This window comes from Schistocerca serialis, chromosome 6 (genome assembly GCF_023864345.2).
Source record: "Schistocerca serialis cubense isolate TAMUIC-IGC-003099 chromosome 6, iqSchSeri2.2, whole genome shotgun sequence".
NCBI classification, from domain to species: Eukaryota; Metazoa; Arthropoda; class Insecta; order Orthoptera; family Acrididae; genus Schistocerca; species Schistocerca serialis.
In genome coordinates, this window is record NC_064643.1 from 308141401 (window position 1) to 308163435 (window position 22035).

The 22035-nt window shown below is 42.2% G+C and overlaps 1 protein-coding gene across 1 annotated transcript; it reads right to left on the reverse strand.

Moving 5' to 3' along the window:
* Positions 1 to 9941: 9941 nt before the first annotated feature.
* On the reverse strand, positions 9942 to 11141 carry LOC126483943 (allergen Tha p 1-like). The gene is made up of 2 exons (XM_050107231.1): positions 10901 to 11141; positions 9942 to 10284 (listed from the first exon to the last, which is right to left on the reverse strand). Exons 1-2 carry the CDS (start codon positions 11085 to 11087, stop codon positions 10094 to 10096), a joined length of 378 nt encoding a protein of 125 aa, XP_049963188.1. The 5' UTR covers positions 11088 to 11141; the 3' UTR covers positions 9942 to 10093.
* Between the last annotated feature and the right edge of the window lie 10894 nt (positions 11142 to 22035).

Below are 22035 nucleotides of genomic sequence, written 5' to 3' on the forward strand. Positions count from 1 at the left end.
AGTCATGTGTATTTCGTTCCGCAAATAGGTACTTTTTTCTAGCGTTGCTCCCTTCGTATAAATAGCCGCATCATCTGCGAACAGCCTTAAATAACTTCCGCGTCACTCTACTAGATCATTCATATACACTAAACAGGGACGGTCGTGATCACATTTCCTTGAGGTACTCCCAAAACTACCTTCACAGCTGTCGATTTTGTTCTGTTACCAGAGACATCTTGAGTTCTGTCTCCAGGTAAGTCATGAATCCAGTCGCAAATCTGGTCCGATACCTGGGAGGCTCATATATTTCTTTTCTTTTTTTTCACGAAACGGCAGCACGGGACGGTATCAGATGCCTTCCTGAAGTCAAAGAATACGGCATCAACTTGAGCTCCGATGGCTACAGCGCAGTGAATCTTATGGAGAAACTGAGCGAGCTGAGTTTTGCGGGATCTCTGTTTGTGGAGTCCATGTTTGCTTTTATAGAGGAGATTTATTTCTCCAAAAATGTCATAATACCTGAGCGAAAACAGTTTTGTAGTTCTACAACAGGTTGACGCCAGCGATGTACGCTTATAACTATGTGCATCTGTCCTACGACTCTTCTTGGAAAAGGGAATGACCTGCACTCTTTTCCAGTCAATCCAGAACCTAAGATAAAATACTGATAGAACAAGAGCAAGTTTTTCTCATTATCTCTGTTGTTTCCAGAGTGAGATTTTCACTCTGCAGCGGAGTGTGCGCTGATATGAAACTTCCTGGCAGATTAAAACTGTGTGCCCGACCGAGACTCGAACTCGGGACCTTTGCCTTTCGCGGGCAAGTGCTCTACCATCTGAGTCTACCATCTGAGCTACCGAAACACGACTCACGCCTGTCTCACAGCTCTACTTCTGCCAGTATCTCGTCTCCTACCTTCCAAACTTTCCAGAAGTTCTCCTGCGAACCTTGCAGAACTATCACTCCTGAAAGAAAGGATATTGCGGAGACATGGCTTAGCCACAGCCTGGGGGATGTTTCCAGAATGAGATTTTCACTCTGCAGCGGAGTGTGCGCTGATATGAAATTTCCTGGCAGGTTGTTGTTGTTTTTATTCCGCTATCAGTTTTCTCAACATGCGCCATTTCGAAAATCGTACGATGATCTAAAGGTGGGACATTATTACAATGTTCCTAACGAAACAATTTCGGAAAAACGAATTCAGTTCGAACTTCTTTTCATTTCAGTTCCATTATAGCCACTGACTGAAGGAAAAGGTGATTTCGAACAGCTTACAGGTTTTACCAGTACCAATATCTCTTAAGGGTTTTTAGTCAGATCGTTTGATGAACTTTTACTTTCAAAGTCTGTAAACGTTTCTCTCACTGCACTTTTGTGATGACAAAATATCTCCAGCTCTTCTAGCAGGTCGAGAAACTTGCCCTCCTCACATTTATGCAGGAACCTGACATTAGATGTCAAAGTCGGCAACTTAGGTTCCGTTGTAAGTAAATGAGCAGCCGAACTCGATTTCTCCAAGCTATCTTTGTTTACTATCAGTTTTCTAACACGGCTATTAAAAGGTTGTGGGTCTTTCTCGCCCCATAAGACCTCACTCAGGTAAACTTGTATAACCATACTCAACGATAATTATCAACTTTTCCACTTGTGATGGACATCTCGTACCCCCTGCACTGACTTTTTCATGTTGACTACTCAACTACCCTGCAGTTTGTGTTCTGTTGCTCTTTCTAGGCTACAATACTTTCCTTAGCATTCCTTGTAATACTCATAGTCATAGATGCTAACACAGCCTTTTGATCACTGAAGCCCTCCTCTGCGTTAACTGATTCGGGAAGTTCAGGTCTGTTTACTGCTAGGAGGTCTAAAGTGCTACATTCACGAGTTAATTAACTAACTACCTGCTAGGAGTAATTTTCGGACAAGACGATCAGAATAACGTCACTAGACTCCCTGTCTCTGGCACTAAGTTCGATAGCATAATTCTCGCAATGTACCGTATACCTGGCTACTTGAAGCCACTCCCTATTACTGCAGAGTGATCAGGAATCTTATTCATGAAATTATGCAAGTTCTCTCTGAAGCGCTCTGCACTGCAACTCCTGACTCACGTGATCTACAACAGCATCCTGTTACCACTTTTGAACCATATTTGATGCTTAACTTATCCCGTATTAACTCACGTTCTAAATCGTGATAATCTCAGTAGATATTTTCCTGTTCTTTATTGCTATAAATACGTCACCACCATTGGAAACTTATCAATCCTTACGATAAATATTCCAATCTGAATTCAGGATCCCGTTGTTACTACTTCTGGTTCCAACCAACTTCCTGTTGCTAACACTATGTGGGCATTACAGCCTCCAGTAAGCGATGTTAATTGAGGGACTTTACAGTAGATGCTACTACATTTTAATAATACCAAATTTATCTTTTCTATTTCCGATCTGTGCCGACGAGAGTCCTCTGAGAATAATATTAAACTGAAGTGTCTTCGATATCGTCAGACAATTAATCTCTGATTCCAAGAGGCCAAGGGTTTCCTCTAACCTAAAAAGGAAAAAAAAAAAAAAAACAAAGAAAACCGTGCTCAACCGTTTGCTTTGCTGTGATCCGTTGGTTTTGCAATGCTATGAGTTCGTCTAACACATGTAACAGACCTGATTTTGGAGTTCAATTTAGGAAGGTTAGGTTCCGGGTTGGCAACCCTTCCAGTCAATACAGTGTATGTAGTGTCATATGTACGCCAGTCGTTTAAGTGACGGTAGCCGGAGAAGGAATTTCGTGACCACTACGTCACACGTCGTACCATTCAATAGCACTCCACTACACCATAATTCCATCCCTGTCATGCCCTTCGGCTTTCCTTGCTCGTAACAATTTACTGTAACTACTACCGAAGAAAAATTGAGAAAACCGAAAACATGACACTTTCTTGAAATAAGAATGTTGTGACAAGACTTCCCTCTGACATTCGGTTCTTTCTGCCTTTCCCAGGAACAGTTGCGCTTCACATGCCTGCACACTAGTCCGAACCATCCTAGTCGGGCAGACCGTAAGATTCCCTCTGACATTCGGTTCTTTCTGCCTTGCCCAGGAACAGTTGCGCTTCACATGCCTGCACACTAGTCCGAACCATCCTAGTCGGGCAGACCGTAAGACTGTATCTTTAGCAACATCATAGCTCCTCTGCTAGAAACATCATCTACGTTCTTTTCCGTTCCAAAGCTAATAACACGTCTTGGGTCATCACCCATACCCATTTTCCTGTAACTTTCCAAGATATAGGTGTGACACAACTAGGGCGTAAGTTTCTGAAATGCATGTTTAGGCTAAGAATTCTTACTTTCTCTTTAGGGAACTAGCACGTAAATGTGTGTGCCAGGAATTAAGTGTGAGAATACACTGACGAAAACAAAGGAACTTCGTCCTCTATGACAATGTGATCTAACCACTCCTTACACCAACCTTTGAACTCGTAACTGGCAGCTAATAGTTCACTCTCATGGTTTTGGAGTGGATAGCATACATGAAACGCCAAACATTGACGCCAAAGATTTTACTGTTAGCGAAGGTTATTCATGTCAGATAAGTGATTGCTTCTGTGACTGTTCACCACTCTTTAAACTATGTCCTCCAGCTGACAACTACAAGGAGACACAACAGCCAATATGATCTTCCGTCAATTCCTGATAATTCAAGAAGAGTAAGAAGAGAGCAGTATCGACAAGCAAGAGAAGTGAAGTCACAACTCTTCCAGCTTTTTAGTAACGCAGCCTCATTGTCATGGAGCTCAAAGGGTTAACAGGGACGTCTAAACGGGTGAGTGTATTGAGCCGAGGCTGGCTCATGTTTTGAGTTGGATTAAACCTTGGTTGCTATTCTGTGTTTAGTCTCCCGCGGTTATCGTGATTATGCTGTTATCCTCTCTCTCCGCGAGTGCCAGCAGCGATGTGTATCGATATTCGCACCTTGTACTATCTTTGGCCTGGGGCTGAGAGATTCCGGCTGTGCTGTGTGCGCCCAGTTGGTCGGTTGGCGTGGGGCAACGACGAAATCTCCGCGGCACGTAGTTTGGCCGAGGCCGCTGGCGGCTTCCACGCGCGGTCGGAGTGTGTGTTGCTGTTCCCATTGCTACGAGGTCCGTGGCTCACCGATCCTGGACACGAAAGTTGAGTTTCGACATAATCTGCTAGGAAGTCACGACTGTTCACAATGTCTCGTTTGGATTTCGTTGTCTGCTGTTGGTACATTCCCGCGAGCAACAACGTGTGTTTTCAACTTGGCAAATTTTAGCCACCCTCCGGTGGAGTTTAATTGTACTTGGTTATTGTGAAATGAAGTGCAGCAGCGGAATCTTCTGTCTTGTAGCCGTTAACGTTCCGGTTGCCTGCCCTGTCCGCTGACGTAAAATCAGGCAGTGTATTTTCCTCATCGTGTTGTAGCTGTCCAGCATGGTGTGTAGTTTGACTGTTCAGTGTATAATTGGTTGTTGGCGCCAATACCTTCTACGTTGTTCCATTGAACTCCCTGTTGTGTGCTGGTCGGGTGGAGCGGAAGTTATCTTGTCGTGGGTCCTTTGACTGTTTGTCGGTCGGGTTGTCGTCAGATCGAGAATGGTTGGGCCGACTGCCTGTCTCACCTAAGCGAGCGCTAGTGTTTGAATTCCAGGCCGACCCTCGGGAACTTGTGAGCGCTGTTAGGTGTATAGCCTTTTCTTATTTCTTCTTGTTGTTTGTATTTGCATGGCTTCTAGCCGATTTTTAAATTACGTTTGTTTCGCCCTTAAGGCATTAGATTGCCTGGACCGTTAGCCTAATTTAAAGAACTGTTTTAAGGTAAGGCCCTTGGCCTTTTTAAAATTTTAATTTGGTTTGAGTCTTAAGTGATAGGCCTTCAGCCGATTTTTAAATTAATGTTGTTTTACGCTTAGGTGTCAGATTGTTTGGGCCTTCAGCCTAATTAAAGTACTGTTATAAGATAAGGCATTTGCTTTTAAAAATTTAATTTTGGTTTGAGTCTTAAGTTACTGGCCTTCAGCCGATTTTAAATTAAAGTGGTCTTGCCTTAAGGCATGAGATTGTATGGCACATTAAGCCGGTAATTAAGTTCAAAAAATTAATATTGTTTTTTTTTTAAATTACATGGCTCTTGTAAACTTTGGTCAAATAAATAAAGCTGTATGTTCGAGGGTAACTGACAGCCGCTTATTTTGGCACCTTTCCACAATTTAAACCAGTTGTCCTGTCCTGCGGGTTTAGCAAGGCCGGGAACCGCGCGACCGCTACGGTCGCAGGTTCGAATCCTGCCTCGGGCATGTATGTGTGTGATGTCCTTAGGTTAGTTAGGTTTAAGTAGTTCTAAGTTCTAGGGGACTGATGACCTCGGAAGTTAAATCCCATATTTCTCAGACCCATTTTTTTAGCAGGGAGTCTCACTGGTTGCAGAGCGTGGTTGCGCTTGTACTTGCCATTCTAGTTGCTGTCAGTTTCACTCTTATTTTGTTTGTGTTCTGTGGCACTATATTGTTTTGGCTATTACCTGTTTCAGGTGCTTATCGTCATGACATTCGGACAGTGCCCGGGGATCGGCCTGCTGAGAAAGGACCACCTTGCTTACGAGTTGTCAATAAGGCGCCAACCGGTTGAGGGCAGTGTTCCGGAATTGGTAGCCCGTTTGCACGCTGCCGTTCTTCAGCCGGTTGACGTCACGTCGGTGGTAGTGGTGGGTGAGACAGGAGCGGCAACTGAATTTTGGTTTGATGATATTAAAGGCCTTGAGGACACTATTTATCTTTTGGAGGGAACCCAACCTAGTGACAGTCAGCTGCATAGGGTGCAGCCACAGTTAATGCATTTAACTAATCGGATAGCGGGTTTAAGCACGTTAGATTGGAAGATCACAAAAATTAACCATTGAGTTGATTACATCTTTTCGGCAAGCTGAAAGGACATCTGAGGAAAGAAATTTTCTAACGATTAGAATGTTTACAGTCTCCAAGGTGCGAAGGTTTGTCGTTGAGAAATTGAACGATTTTTAGAACTAGGCCTTCTAGGCACAACGTTCCGAGAATTGTTCACAAACATTTTGTTGCTGTGTAGAAAAATTGTGTTATGTCTTTGTCACTTTGATGTGTAGTGCACATTCAATAAAAGTTACCTGGCTTCCCGTAATAATGTGTAACTTAATTTTTGCGGTCCCTTCGTTCAAAGAAACTAATGCGCGAATAACGAATGTACTCAGAGTGCCTACAACGAATACAGTTTTTCTTCAGTGCACATTTGCGTTTGTTGTCGCTGAAAGTCATGAATATGTTGCCTTACACTAATTTGTCGTGGTACGGGGAATAGTATTCCGGTTCGTGTCTCAACACTTATCAGTCAGATACGAAGGTGAGGATCGAGTCCCCCTTTGCTCCTCCTTCGGTTGCCAATGGAAGAATTTCGGATACCCATCAGTCCATACTCGCTAGATTTTTCAGGATGTCCCTAAAGCGCAGTTCGGGCACGTTGCTCTGAAATTTCACGCTCGCTTTTCTTACCACTTATTGTCCGACTAACTTACGCTCCACCTCTACGGAACTTTCTGTCGACGACCGACCGTGAATTGCACTCTATTTTTGGATTCCACCGATTTCCTGATCCCTCGTACCACTCTGTGACACCTAGAAGTGTTACAACTGCTCCACATCACTGAAGCTGGTGTAGTCCATAGTGTGACGACATAATGCATAATTCATTGAGGTATTCCGTACCACTTCGTAATGTTAGTGTTCAACTTGAATATTTGTACCATGGTAAACCCGTTAGTGAATTACTCACATGTGAAGATAGAACTAAACTGCCGAAACCGGTAGAGTGAATGTTACACTTATTACGTGATCTAGATGTAATGACTTATGTGAAGAATACGCTGTAAAAGATTTCATTTAATTTGTGTTGGGCATCCTTTGGTCGCAATCTGTGAATATCGATTACTTTAAAACCTTGTTATCAGAATTCAGAGTGTCCGTAGCTACATTATTTGTCTATACTGTTAGTCAATTATAAACCATTCTAGTACACCTGTTGTTGCCCGTATACATATTGATAATCATTTGTTTGTTAATACATCGGGGCAATTCTATCTAAATACAATAGAAACTAGTTGACAAACCGGACATTATCTGGATATTCATTTACCAACTATCTATTAGATATGGAAAGAAAACATGAACTGTGTTGGGAGTGTAATATCTAAAAGCTTCATTTCCATGTAATCGTCAAAACACCTTTGAAATTGTGAAACAGTTGTACAAATGAATGTGCATAATATACTAATGCGTAAGTGAGCTGCCAGCCGCTGTGGCCGAGCGCTTCAGTCTGGAACCACGCGACTGCTACGGTCGCAGGTTCGAATCCTGCCTCGGGCATGGATGTGTGTGATGTCCTTAGGTTAGTTAGGTTTAAGTAGTTCTAAGTTCTAGGGGACTGTTGACCTCAGATGTTAAGTCCCATAGTGCTCAGAGCCATTTGAACCATTTGCAAGTGAGCTGCTTCGCGTATCTGCAACCTGGTTTCGTAAACAATTCTATGGGAAGGCCTCTTTAAGGCTCTACAGATAGCTATAGTTTTCGGCTACAACCGTTTGCGCTTCGCATTTGAAAGCTGACAAAAGCGCTACCATCCGTCAGCGTTTTTCTAAATTTGAGTCGACTTTAGGAGTGCATTAGCACAGAATAAGTATGTTAAGGCTTCATGCACGATGCAGCCTTCTTTTAGACGTCCCAGCGATTACAGTGCCATTTCTATTGAGCTATTTGTTGTACAATGATCTATTTGTGCAGATACATTCGGTGGCGTGTATGAATACTGTCTGCGAAATATGTTGCGAATGGAGTTAGTAACAAAGAAGTAATAACTTTAAAAGTCATGCAAAATGCGGCGGTTCTTCACGCATATCACTGTTTATTGCATACTATCTGCTGATCTATTAGAGATAGATGGTTCTTACCTCGACAGAAATTGCTTTGGTTGAAACGGGTACAGTCGTTTAGGATAAGATCTGGATAATATAACACACACACACACACACACACACACACACACACACACACACACACACACACACACACACACACACACACACTTTTTTATAATATGTGTGGACATGCTCCTGGGAAGCTGGGCACGTAGCATGCTAGAGATATTCTATTGTATTGTTTTCCGTTTGCAACTGGCTTTCGTCGTACTGATGTTGTCCACTGCGTCAGTCCTGATGTCTACAGTTGTGTTGCTGGCTATTTACCACCACCAATGTACGTGGTCTGAATTAAACTGAACTGTATTTAGTTTCCTGTGATCTTGTAAATTTCCAAAGGACAGATATCACTTACAAGGTCAGGCCACGACGCTACGATCATGGATTTACTTCAAACTTTGTACACCTTTAGTAGGCCATTAAAACAACATAATGTTGAAGTAGTAATGTGTACTACTCTGGCAATTTCGAGAAAATCGCAAGGGAAGTTGTACGCATCTATTATGCAACATATAGCGTTGCGAATAGAGTGACTGCGACAAGTCATTGTGGTCACATGTTTAGCGTTCACACGTGGTAAGAAAGTCGTGGGCGAGGTGACGGTTGAAATTCTGCGAACACTTACTTTTTAATCTATATCATTTTCATTATTTAATTTATATGACCTTTGAGAGATAATATAATGGAAAAAACCCAAGCGCATTTTCATGAAGTTGTAGTGAATTACGTATGTTATTTGACTATTTAATAGTTTTAATTAAATTTTCTAGGAAGATGGACAGCCTTAGAAAGGCCAAGTCAAACCTCGATAAATAATGATGTGAATGACACTATTCAGTAATATAGTAAGTCACAATGTGCCAGATCACAGGAGTAATGTACAATTACTCGTCGGATGGGCTCTCGACGTCTCCCGTTGCAAGATGGTATTTGTCATATCGACAAATACAATCATTTGAAACGGCATCTACTACATGGAGTGAATGCAGTTCTCCCGCATTTGCAGGAGGTGTTCAGAGTTTCTAAGGGAAACTACATCTCGTTGACATTATGAAAAATTTCTGTCTTCCAATGGTATAGATTAAAAACTAAATTTGCGGGACAACCGAACCGTCGCCTCATAAACATTCGGCCTTCGAAGCTCCAACGCTAACCACTTGACCACCATGAACTCAAACGGGCAGCACCTATACACAGATACGTAAACACGTAACAGACGCGTAAGACATCTCGCGATTTTCTCGAAATTTTCAGAGTAGTTAACCTTACTACTTACACATTATGTTGTTTTCATGGCCTACCAAAGGTGTACGAAGTTTGTAGTAAATCTGTGATCTCTACGTCGTGTCCTCCCCTTGTTAGACACGGAATGGAAATGAAATCCCATGCCTGTTGACAGAGCTTAGACGAACGATGCGGGAGACCCGCACCGCCGTACAAACCAAGGTCCTAATGGAGGTGGTTTGCCGTTGTCTTTCTCCAACCGCAAGGGGTATGAATGATGATGATGATGATGATGATGATGATGATGATGATGATGATGATGATGATGATGATCATGAAGACGACGCAACACATCTCGGAGCAGGTGGAAATACCTGACCCGGCCAGGAATCGAAACCGGGACGCCGTGCTCGGAAAGCGAGAACGCTACCGCCACACCATGAGCGGCGGACCTTGTTAGACGTAGTGAAGGTAATTTGTTGAATTTGTTGTGATGGTCTTGTTTTTGCATTGTCATGGTTCCTACAAGTTCTCTATATGTGGTAACCGTAATAATGTATTTTACACTAAAATGGTCTTACATTTTGAGAACTGTTCAGAAACAATGTTTCAGTTTTTTCTTATATTATTACCATTAAAGAGACTAGTACCAAATATATGATCCTGGAAGAAAATTCTGCAAGGTCTAATTTTGGATGAAGAATAAAAACCAGTCTTATTAAAAGACCTTTATTTTAAAATATGTGGAACACAACAAATGTTAACAGTAATCAGATAAATTAAGGTTCTTGGGTTGTATCACAGAGAGTCAACCCGATAAATGTTCTGGAGCTGTCACAGTGCAGTGCAAAAAGTGTCCCGGTGTTTAGGCGGAGACCCTCCTGAGCTCCTCGCCGTACTTCTGCCTGTAAGTGCCGGTGGGGTCGTACTTGTTCTCCAGCGGCGTCCACAGGTCGGGCTTCTCCTTGATGAGGAACCTGATCACCTTCTCCGCTCCAGCCTTCTGCTTCTCGTTGCACTTGGCACAGTCGTTCGTTAGTGCATCAGGAATGGCGGCTGTTAACAGACACGGAATACAATAAGAAAAGTAACGACCATCAAAATAACACCAAATTAAACGCTTCGCGAGATCCATATCCAGTGCAAACATCCGCATTTTGTAAGAAGAGAGTAAGCCTGTTCATGTTCATAACTTTACTCCCACCTTACTTTCTGATGATGTAGCAACACATTAATAGGAAGCGTAGAAGTTAAGGTCTTTCTCAAAGGTAATCTATAGCAGATCTACGGTGCAGCACAGGTACCCGTAAAGTTAGAATTCTTAAACTACTGAAAGCGGTGTACATTAATGGTACCTCTTCTAACTGTCTAAACCAGAAATCTGTAGCAAGTTGTAATGAAGTAACGTATGCATCGAGGTTAGTTTTTTGCTTCAACAAAACGTGTAATTTAAACAATGAAATCTAATCATTGCCTATCAGCAATATAAGTGAAGTTGACACGTCATTCAATTTGGTGCAAGAGGTGATACGAAACGTAAGAGATTGTATGAAATAAATTCCTAAAAGTAGTGAAACAAATTGATGGGGACGAAATGTATTTAGTGGAGTTGCAGAAAGATAAACGCCGTGCAGAAACTGTCATACATATTGGGCTTAAGAACTGCACTCACCCTTCAGCTCCTTTCCGTCTGGGGTACAGGATGCGTCGCTGTCAGAGAGGAGGCACTCGTGGTACTTCTTCAGTAGGCGGTCGTTGTGCAGGATGTCGTCCAGGTCGATGTTGTCGTACTTAGTGGTGTACGCAGCGGCAGCCGCCAACAGGCACAGGAGCAACAAAGCTAGAGTACAGTTCTGCATCGTGGTTGTAGAGAGGTTTGCCGACCGTGGCTGTCCAGTGATATGCCGACCACAGCAACAGCGGCGTCATATATACCTGTGCGTGACGTCACAGCGACAGGCTATGCAGACACTGGGCAGCTGCGGCACCTCGGCTGGTCCACGCACGTGATCGTTTCTCAGAGCTGCTACCGGTTTAGCGAGCAGCCGCTTGATTCCCAGGAACGCGGTTACCGTCACGACTTACTGGGAATTCCTTCACCTCCTCCGTAGGATAAAAACGCACCACTAGATTTCCAGTTTTGATTCTTCCGCTCACAAAAGTGTATCACAACAGGCCAGACGGAGGAAAAATTTTGTATGCCGAATTCAGCAGAATTAGTACTAGTGGTGATGTTTTATTGAGTGCCACAGTACTTAAAAACTGCTCTAACAAGTCAAGAAGAAATAAAGGACATTATACGTGGCATATATCTGAACATACTGAACTAAAGTGATGAAATGAGAAAATATACAAATGCAGTAAATGAAGCAGGAAAAAGTAATACAAACGTCTCAAAAATAAGATCGACAGGAAGTGCAAAATGACTAAGCAGGGATGGCTAGAGGACAAATGTAAGGATGTAGAGGCTTATCTCACCAGGGACAACATAGATACTGCCTACAGTAAATTAAAGAGACCTTTGGAGAAAAGAGAACCACTTGCATGAATATCAAGAGCTCAGATAGAAACCCAGTTCTAAGCAAAGAATGGAAAGCAGAAAGGTGGAAGGAGTATATAGAGGGGCTACACAAGGGCGATGTACTTGAGGACAATATTATGGAAATGGAAGAGGATGTAGATGAGGATGAAAGGGTAGATATGATACTGCGTGAAGAGTTTGACAGAGCAGTGAAAGACCTGAGTCGAAACAAGGCCCTGAGAGTAGACAACATTCCATTAGTACTACAGACAGCCTTGGGAGAGCCAGTCCTGACAAAACTCTACCATCTGGTGAGCAAGATATATGAGACAAGCGAAATACCCTCAGACTTCACGAAGAATATAATAATTCCAATCCCAAAGAAAGTAGGTGTTGACAGATGCGAAAATTACCGAATTATCAGTTTAATAAGTCCCGGCTGCAAAATACTAACGCGAATTCTTTACAGACGAATGGAGAAACTAATAGAAGCCGACCTCGGGGAAGATCAGTTTGGATTCCGTAGAAGTGTTGGAATACGTGAGGCAATACTGACCCTACGACTTATGTTAGAAGAGAGATTAAGGAAAGGCAAACCTACGTTCCTTGCATTTGTAGACTTAGAGAAAGCTTTTGACAATGTTGACAGGAATACTCTTTTTCAAATTCTAAAGGTGGCAGGGGTAAAATACAGGGAGCGAAAGGCTATTTACAATCCGTGCAGAAATCAGATGGCACTTATAAGAGTCGAGGGGCATGAAAAGGAAGCAGTGGTTAGGAAGGAAGTGTGACAGGGTTGTAGCCTATCCCCGATGTTATTCAATCTGTACATTGAGCAAGCAGTGAAGGAAACAAAAGAAAAATTCGGAGTAGGTATTAAAATCCGTGGAGAAGAAATAAAATCGTAGAGGTTCGTCGATGAAATTGTAATTCTGTCAGAGACAGCAAAGGACTTGGGAGACCAGTTGAACGGAATGGATAGTGTCTTGAAAGGAGGATAGAAGATTAACATAAAGAAAAGCAAAACGAGGACAAAGGAATGCAGTCGAATAAAGTCTGAGGGAATTAGATTAGGAAATGAGACACTTAAAGTAATAAAGGAGTTTTGCTATTTGGGGAGCAAAATAACTGATGGTCGAAGTAGAGAGGATATAAAATGTAGACTGGCAATGGCAAGGAAAGTATTTCCGAAGAAGAGAAATTTGTTAACATCGAGTATAATAGGTTTAAGTGTCAGGAAGTCGTTTCTGAAAGTATTTGTATGGACTGTAGCCATGTATGGAAGTGAAACATGGACGATAAATAGTTTGGACAAGAAGAGAATAGAAGCTTTTGAAATATGGTGGTACAGAAGAATGCTGAAAATTAGATGGGTAGATCACATAACTAATGAGGAGGTATTGAATAGAATTGGGGAGAAGAGAAGTTTGTGGCACAACTAGACAAGAAGAAGGGATCGGTTGGTAGGACATGTTCTGAGGCATCAAGGGATCACGAATTTAGTATTGGAGGGCAGCGTTGAGGGTAAAAATCGTAGAGGGAGACCAAGAGATGAATACACTAAGCAGATTCAGAAAGATGTAGACTGCAGTAGTTACTGGGAGATGAAGAAGCTTGCACAGGATAGAGTAGCATGGAGAGCTGCATCAAACCAGTCTGAGGACTGAAGACCACAACAACAACAACATATCTGATAGTAATTCATATTTACAATATGTTATGTAATATCAGTTTTCAGGTGAATTATGCTAAGCGATATATCGAAGTCAAATATGAACTAGTATCAATTATTAATTACACTGAAGAGAACTGCTCGCTAAAACAATTATTAAATTCTATTTTATGTTCCTGAAACAAAATTTCTCGACATAAACTCCGTTGTTTTCTGCATATTTTTATACCGTGCTTTCTACTGTGAGTAAGACCCCTTTGCGGCAGAGCTAACAGGCCATGCTTATCATTCCACAAGACATTTTTGGAGATTAGAAATGTCCGTTGTTTTCTGCATATTTTTAGTCCCTGATTCCTACTGTGAGTAAGACCCCTTTGCGGCAGAGCTAACAGGCCATGCTTATTCATCGACACTATCATTCTCCAAGACATTTTTAGAGATTAGAAATGGAATCGGATCATCAGTACTCATCTATGGAGTAGCAGTGTCTAGTCGGCTCTGTATCCTGTCATCTGTAATTGTTCTTTAAAGCAGACGTTCCATTTCGTGGACCAACATTGTCGCAAACTGTGGATGCACTCAAACTGCATTACTACTACATTCATACCTGTGTATAGGAATGCACTCGTAAAAGGTTGTCGTACGACAAAAGGAATGTATAGCGATAATCTGAGTGAAGGTGTGATGGATGGATACAGATCTATAAAGATAAAACAAGTAATGTTTTATGAGATTTACATTACAAACTCAAGGTAGGGGAAGGCGTGGCAAGATGGGGAGGTGGGGTAAGACGGGGAAGGGCTATAAGCTACAGTTAGTGCTACCATCTGTGGATAGCTACGTCAACATCATCAATACACAGGTCCCAGTGTTTTGACATTGCTGAACCTTAGTTTCGCGGCGGTTTCTGTCAGCTTTGCGAGGTACGTAGAATTGTTAAACTGATTTGCAATGTTTTACACCTTTCGAGGTCCTAAAACATGTGTTTCGTGAACATTTGTCCAGACTGTATATATAGCACTGAATAGTACGTATTATTAACAGTAAACTGCTGTGTCAGTAGCCAATGTTCACTAAATAGTGTTCATGTAGGCGTAACATAACCTGACAGCATGGTAGGGGGCAAGACGGGGTGGGGCAAGATGGGGAGCTTCCCCGTCTTGCCCCCACTATTTGTCCAACCATTACGTTCTTATCGTCTCATGTGTTTACCTCGCTGCGGGTTTTGAACACGTACATTATACGTTGAATACAATTGTAAATAGCCTCTGAAGAAGGCTGGATACGGAGTATTAGCAGTGGACGCTGGGCCCACGACACTTGTGCCGGAATAGAAAGTGATGATGACGAGGCTGTCCACACTTGTGTACTATGTGAAACTAAGAGACCTAAATAAAACGTAATACCTGATTCTACAATTCGCATAACCCTGTTTCGAAACCTTATCGTCACATGGTTTCATTATTCCAGTCCTTATTTAAGCTTTAGAGATGAATTGGTAGTTTGTTTCAAATCGAAATATTTGTAACTAAATGTAACAAGTTCGCAGGTTTCTTTGCATGCTATTGTAATTCAATGGTTAAGTAAACAAATGATAAGCAAACCTACTTGAATTTGTTTATTTTTGTCTCTTTTGTAAGGGTTTAAAGTTAGCTTCGCCCTCTTGCCCCCGCCTTCCCCTATATTAAATTCGATAATTCCTTTCCACTTGCCATGTAGTTTCAAAGTAAACTGGAAATTTCATACCCGATACATACACTAGTGGCAACATAAATCATGAGAATTGTAAATCAATTCATGCTGATAAATATAAAGATGCAGCAGACGTTTATTATGTGAATAGATCCCTAATGACACGAAGAATGAAAGAATACCTACAATAACGAATAAACGGACGCCGGGTATCGGAATACTGAATATTTAATGGAAATGAAGCTGACCTATGAAAGAGACTCCGTGTGAATCTCTTATTGTGTCTGTGCAGGAATAGTGATAACGTCTGCAACAACAGCAGTTACTGAACGACTAAGGAATAAGCACAGTGCAATTTCTCATTTACAATACATTAACAATACACGACTTCTGTAGCCATTAGATGTATATATTAACGCAACGAATTCTCGGAATCTGCTTGTTCCTTCTTCAGGTGGTAGTGAGGATGTTGCACGTGGAGCACGGGTGGTCTGCTGACAGCACAGAAAAAGTGACAGACTGCTCCCACCCAACGTCCTCCTCTATCATGATAGAAATAAAGCGAAATTTGTCTTCGGCTCACGGATGTATTGACAACTGAACAGGCTAACTCCTGGAGAAAACCACCATATACCGCGTCTGGTATATGATGGAGCAAGTTTCACTCTTTGTCATAGAATCTAAATACCACTCAAATAGGAATCGCGATGTACGAGTACCACATTAAAAAAAATGTATAATTTCATTTTCACCAACCATCCGTATGAAACTGACGTGTCCGCTTCTGATAGTCACAACTGGGCAGTTCAGGTAAAGAGAAACCGAGATTTTATTGAACACAATTACCACATATACAGGGTGTAAATTTTAGGTTGACAAACCTTGGTAAAATTCTAATTCATCTATCTCAAACCCCATACTATGGGGAGAGATGGATAGTTTTAGTTTTAGCGAATCAAATTTTACCAAGTAAACAAGTATTTTTTTTATTTATCCGTAAAAAGAGAACATGGATTTTCTTGAATTACAGCGCCAACTACCAAGAATCAAAACAAATGTTTAAGACAAAATGTACGTAGTTCTTTATGTAGAATCTGATTCTGCAATAAAAAATGGGGATCTCATTTGAAATTCTAAAGTTGCCTCCCGCCCCACCCTCAGGGGACTGGGGTGGCTGGCTAATTTTAGCACCAGCAGACGTCCCCCTCGAAAATAATCAACTTTGGATTCTACACATTTTTTCGTGTGAAGCTTATTTTTCGAGTTATTCTGGTTTGTCAACTTAAAATATACTCCCTGTATATTCTCCACAACGAAACAAAGGAAGGATGGTTGTTCCATATGTGATACAAAATAAATGATGGTTAGCAAATAATGGAGCCTCTAAGATCCAGAATCACAATTTAAATTAAAAACTTCCATTTTAATTGAATGATCTATACACACTTCAGTGACCACTATCTTAAATTACATCAGGAACAGTGAGATCAGTTTCTGTAGTCACATGCTCTTCAATGAGCGGACTCTTGGAGTCCTAATAACGTTAGTTTAAAACGGAAAAGTAAGTTTCTCACTTCGTGTTTTCAACTAAAGTCAAAATACTAGCTTCAGTCAAGAAGAATAAATACTGAACAGTGCTTATGGTGTAATTCACTGAAGTACTGAGAGCTAACAGTAATGAAATACTGAAGTCCGCCTCCGACAGAGAGAGAAACTTACAGCCTGTCACTAACCTGTCAGCTAGAGAAAATAAACAATTATACCAAGTTTCTACGGCCATATCGCTGATCACTTAGAGTTCCAGCTTAGAAGGCCGCGTGCTATCCGGAAGTCGATGGCCCAATCCGTGGCGCGGCGTTGTGGAGATCTTCAGGTTGTTGGCTGCGATGGTACTCTGCCCTCCGGATCACGTGCCCTAGCTAGCCCAAGCAGCCGCCTCACAGACAGATATGTGCTAGCCTACTTTTGGAACATGACAAGGTGGATACATGAAGGCGTACGGTTTGTCAGCGACCTCTATTGTCGCCATGTACGCCATCAGGTAATATGGATGGAGTTATGTCAATTTCCTCCACTTGTCTGGATGTGGAGTTCTGGGGTTGTAAAGTTCCATGTCGTCTGCACTGTAGGGCTGAGCCAAAGACCTCCCGCATGATGAATAAGTTCTGCGTGATGCCTACGACACCTAGTTTCAGGTTCAAATGGTTCAAATGGCTCTGAGCACCATGGGACTTAAAATCTGAGGTCATCAGTCCCCTAGAACTTAGAACTACTTAAACCTAACTAACCTAAGGACATCACACACATCCATGCCCGAGGCAGGACTCGAACCTGCGACCGTAGCGGTCGCGCGGTTCCAGACTGTAGCGCCTAGAACCGCTCGGCCACACCGGCCGGTGGTTTCAGGTACTCCAGCAAAAATAACACTCCACTGAGTGGTATACACTGAAGCGCCAAAGAAACTGGCGTAACCATGGGTATTAAAATCTAAAGATATGTAAACAGGCACAAAACAACGCTGCGGTTTGCAATGAATATATAAAACAAAAAGTGTCTGTCGCAGTTGTTAGGTCGGTTACTGCTGCTACAATGGCAAATTATCAAGATTTAAGTGAGTATGGGCGTAGATTTATAGTTGGCGCACAAGCTATGGGACACAGCATCTGCGAGGAAGCGATTAAGTGGACATTTTCTCGTACGAACATTTCAGGAGTGTACCGTTAATATCAGGAATCCCGTAAAACATCAGATCTGCGAAATCGCTGCGGACGACCAAAGAGAATAATTCATCGTGACAGAAGTGCAACCCATCCGCAAATAGCTGCATACTTGAATGCTGAACCATCAACAAGCAGAAGCGTGCGGACCATTCAATGAAACATCATCGATATGAGCTTTCGGAGCCGCAGACCCACTCGTGTACCCTTGATGACTGCACGACACAAAGTTATACACCTCGCCTGGGCCGTCAACACCGACATTGGACTGTTGATGACTGGAAACATGTTGTCTGGCCAGACGGGTCTAGTTTCAAATTGTATAGAGCGGATGGACGAATGCGGATATGGAGACAACGTCATGAAACCATGTACCCCGCATGTCAGCAGGAGACTGTTCAAGCTGGTGGAGGCTCTGTAATGGTGTGGGGCGTGTGCAGTTTGGGTGATAAGGGACTCCTGATACGTCTAGATACGACTCTGACATGTGACACGTAAGCAAGTATCCTATCTGATCACCTGCATATATCCATGTCCATTGTGCATTTCGACGGACTTCGGCAATTCCAGGAGAACAATGCGACACCCCACACGTCCAGAATTGCTACAGGGTAGCTCCCTCTTATGATTTTAAACACTTCCGCTGGCCATCAAACTTCTCAGTCATGATTATTATTGAATATATCTGGGATGCCTTGCCATGTGCTGTTCAGAAGCGATCTCTAGCCCCTCGTACTGTTATGGATTTATGGACAGCCCTGTAGGATTCATGGTGTCCGTTCCGTATAGCACTACTTCAGAAATTAGTCGAGTCCCTGCCACGCCTTGTTGTTACACTTCTGCGTGCTCGCGTCGGCCCTACACTTTATCAGTAAGGTGTATTACTTTTTTTGGTTCTTCAGTGTAATAAAAGAACTGTCTACCTTGTACTTTCTGTAAGTATGGTTGAATATCACTATTTAAAATTGTACACAAATATTATTTAATGCCGTTACGATCAAGTTAATTTGTAATAATTATGGCAATGCTTATTTTACAGCAGACACTGTCTATATCTTGTCTGTACTGGATATTCCTCCAGTCTTCCTTCAACTACATTGTGCCACAAAAAAACTGAAGCGCGCCCATGGCATAGTCTTACGTCAATGTAACTAATGACATGGTCTTACGTCAATGTATCTACATACATATTCACACTATCGAAATGTATGTACACGATTCTCTGTGACAGGTAGAATGGCCACTGGATGACTACTAGTGTTGTTTGCATTTAGTCTTGTTGTCAAGCCCGATAGGGTGTATAAGGGGTGTAAACAGAGTCAGATGCTGAGTGGTCGTTTTCTGTGGCACAAATATGCTGCGTACTCATCTGACATGGCGTTATCAGCACCTGAGAGGCATAGAAATGTGCCTCTCTTTGGATCACCATTTCGCCAGTTGAACATATCATCCAATTTTTAGATTGGTTGGGTATTCGAGTATGGCAGTGCCCGATTTTGCGCTGCGTGGTAAGCTGTAGGCGACAAGGTCACGGTCGACCATGCCTTACCACCACAAGAACGAGTCACCGTATTTTGCATCAGGCACATGGTAACCTTTCACATTTGCGCCTACCATCCGACAACATCCAATGGACTTCTGCAACATTCAGTGTGATCCTACACCATAAGTTGGAGACTAACAGGAAATATCGTCCCATGTTGTATGCTGCTGTTGGAACAACACACACGGCTGCGTTTGGAGTGCTGCTGTAACCAGGAGTCATGGATTGCTGATGAATGGTGTCGCTTTGTGTGCAGCGATGGATCGTGAATCTGTATTGTCCCGAATGCCCAACGGGAATTGAAGTATGATGGTGTGGACGATTTATGAAATTTTGTGAGGATGAAATACTGTTGAGTGATGTTTGGGCCGTTATTTGCTGATATGTATGGTGAAAGATGCATGTTACAGTATAAGAAAAAGAGGAAATGGATTTGAGGGTTAGTGAAGAGATACAGAAAAGTGTAAAGATTGATATGTAGTTTTGAAGGAAGCTAGAGAAAAGGATTGTTGAAAGTCGAGGTCAGGAGATACGGAACAGTGGACGTATTGTGGAAGGATAGGGATGGAAATTAGCAGGGTATTTTCGAAGTAACGTTACGGCAGTCGCCTTAACCGATTTAGGGAAGGGAGGGAAAACTTAAAATCGGAGGTCTGCACAGAGATCTGAACAGTCTTCCTCCTGAATACGAGTCCACTATTTTATCACTGCCCCACCTAATTTGGTGGGTAGGAACGGAATTGGTTGTTTGGTTAGTAGGTTTTAGTAAGACTTGAAGTATGATATTGAGGAAAGATGTTGTTAGGTTGGAGACCGTGTCATTTTTATAAAGAGCAGAATAAAACTATAGAATGATAGAAAGGATGGAACATTGTTGTGATAGAGTGTAGGAAGTTTAATGTCGGTTCACTGTCTGGGTGAGGGGACAGCGGCATTCGCATTCGGAGAGGGTATGAAAGAGTGTACTTGCAGGGCCGTGGGATGTTTTCATGTTGCCCCAACAGCAAGATAATGGGGAAATGACGTGCTAGTTTGCGAGATGGAGTGAACAGATTCGAATTATTTACGATAAATATTCCTTTTTAGAACTGTTTCGAGAACTGGCAATAGGCTCACGCCTTTAATATACAAGGCGCAATTATAAGTGCTGTCTATGGTATATATCAGGCAAGTTGCCAGTGGCGAATGTTAGGTCAGGAACTTTTACTCAATCAGGTTAGACCCTGTACGTCTGCCAGGAAGTATCGTTGGTCCCAGATTACAGCGGAGGCTCCTCAAGAACATAGTTAAACGACGTACTAAGAAGATCTTACCTAGCTACACAGCGTACTAAATGAGGGACAGAGGATGGCGTTACGTGAATTCAGGAATGTAATAATTACTTTTAAAAGCAGCATAGGAATAATTGCCCCAAATATTCCATTGTTCTTTTCTCCAGATTTACTGCTTCCAAAAGAAGTTACGACGTCTCTATAGCATTGAATGTCGTTAATATTCATAATGTATCGAAGATTGACCGTGGGTAATGACGTTTACGTTAATGAAACGCCAAGTTGAACATTATTTGTTTATTAACAAACGCCAGTGTTATCGGGTGTGGCCAAAGCAACAGTCTTTAAATGAACTAAACTAAAATTATGTGAATTAATGCAACTACTTTATAAGTGATCGAAAGTATGAAACGTACATACCTGACATCTGTACCCTCTACTTATACTGTCTGTATTCGACCGAAAAATCACAATGGCAGCATGTTAACTGAGTGAGTACCATATTAACAACGATTCCACCATGAACACTATGACGCAAAAACATAAAATAAGAGAAGAAAAGCAAAAAAATGGAAAAGCCTTCTTCTTCACTCCTAAACCGCATGACACATGTAGTGAGAGATATAGTAAGTTTACTTGACGGTCCGCAAGGCAGCTCCTAAGCTGGTGTTCTCGACTAACAAGTTGCTTACCAGAACGGAGCTTTGCACGTCTTCAGGTACTAGCTCCGGCGCTGTTCTCCTCGTCACGATTCTTTGAAACTTACACCAGCCAGCCAGGTGCATTGGCTCAGCACCAAAGATTATAGCAACACTGATTTCTTCGGAACATAGGCACTTGAAGGAGACATTTTTATCACCAAACAACTTGTAGCAGATCCTACACTGTGAGACAGCTTAGGTTGACGAGGCAGCCCTACCCGCTACCCGCTACCTGCCAACCGACTGCAAGTCAACCCTTCGAGCAAACATGCGACGAAATTCTCTGCATATATCATTGGACTGACGATCTGTTTGACAACAGGTAACAGGCGCAGACACATTCATAGTAACTCAACATTGAAGGCTCATCATTAAAAAATCAGCACGCCTGAAGTAAATCTTCTGCTATATTATTTTTAACAGGTCCTTTAGATTATGCAGAACGATTGCAGATTGACGAAGTATTTCAGTCACCATTCATTTTGGTATATAAAACTAAGTTTTATGAAACCCATTCTTTTCCTCAGCAGAAAGTAAATATCGCCATAGCAACAAGACGTTTGCGCTCCTCCTGCAAACGTGGTGCAAGTCTGCGAGAAGTGGCTGTTTGTTCTCTCATTTGTTCGTCGCTTAAAAGAAGCAGCATGGTAAATGTGCCAGACGGGAAATGTTTCGTTCATCATGCAGATC

Coding starts and splice junctions, on each gene's coding strand:
- LOC126483943 (XM_050107231.1), bottom strand. CDS start 11,087: ATGCAGAACTGTACTCTAGCTTTGTTGCTCCTGTGCCTGTTGGCGGCT. Junction 10,285..10,900: donor AGACGGAAAGGAGCTGAAGG/GTGAGTGCAGTT, acceptor GTCTGTTAACAG/CCGCCATTCCTGATGCACTA.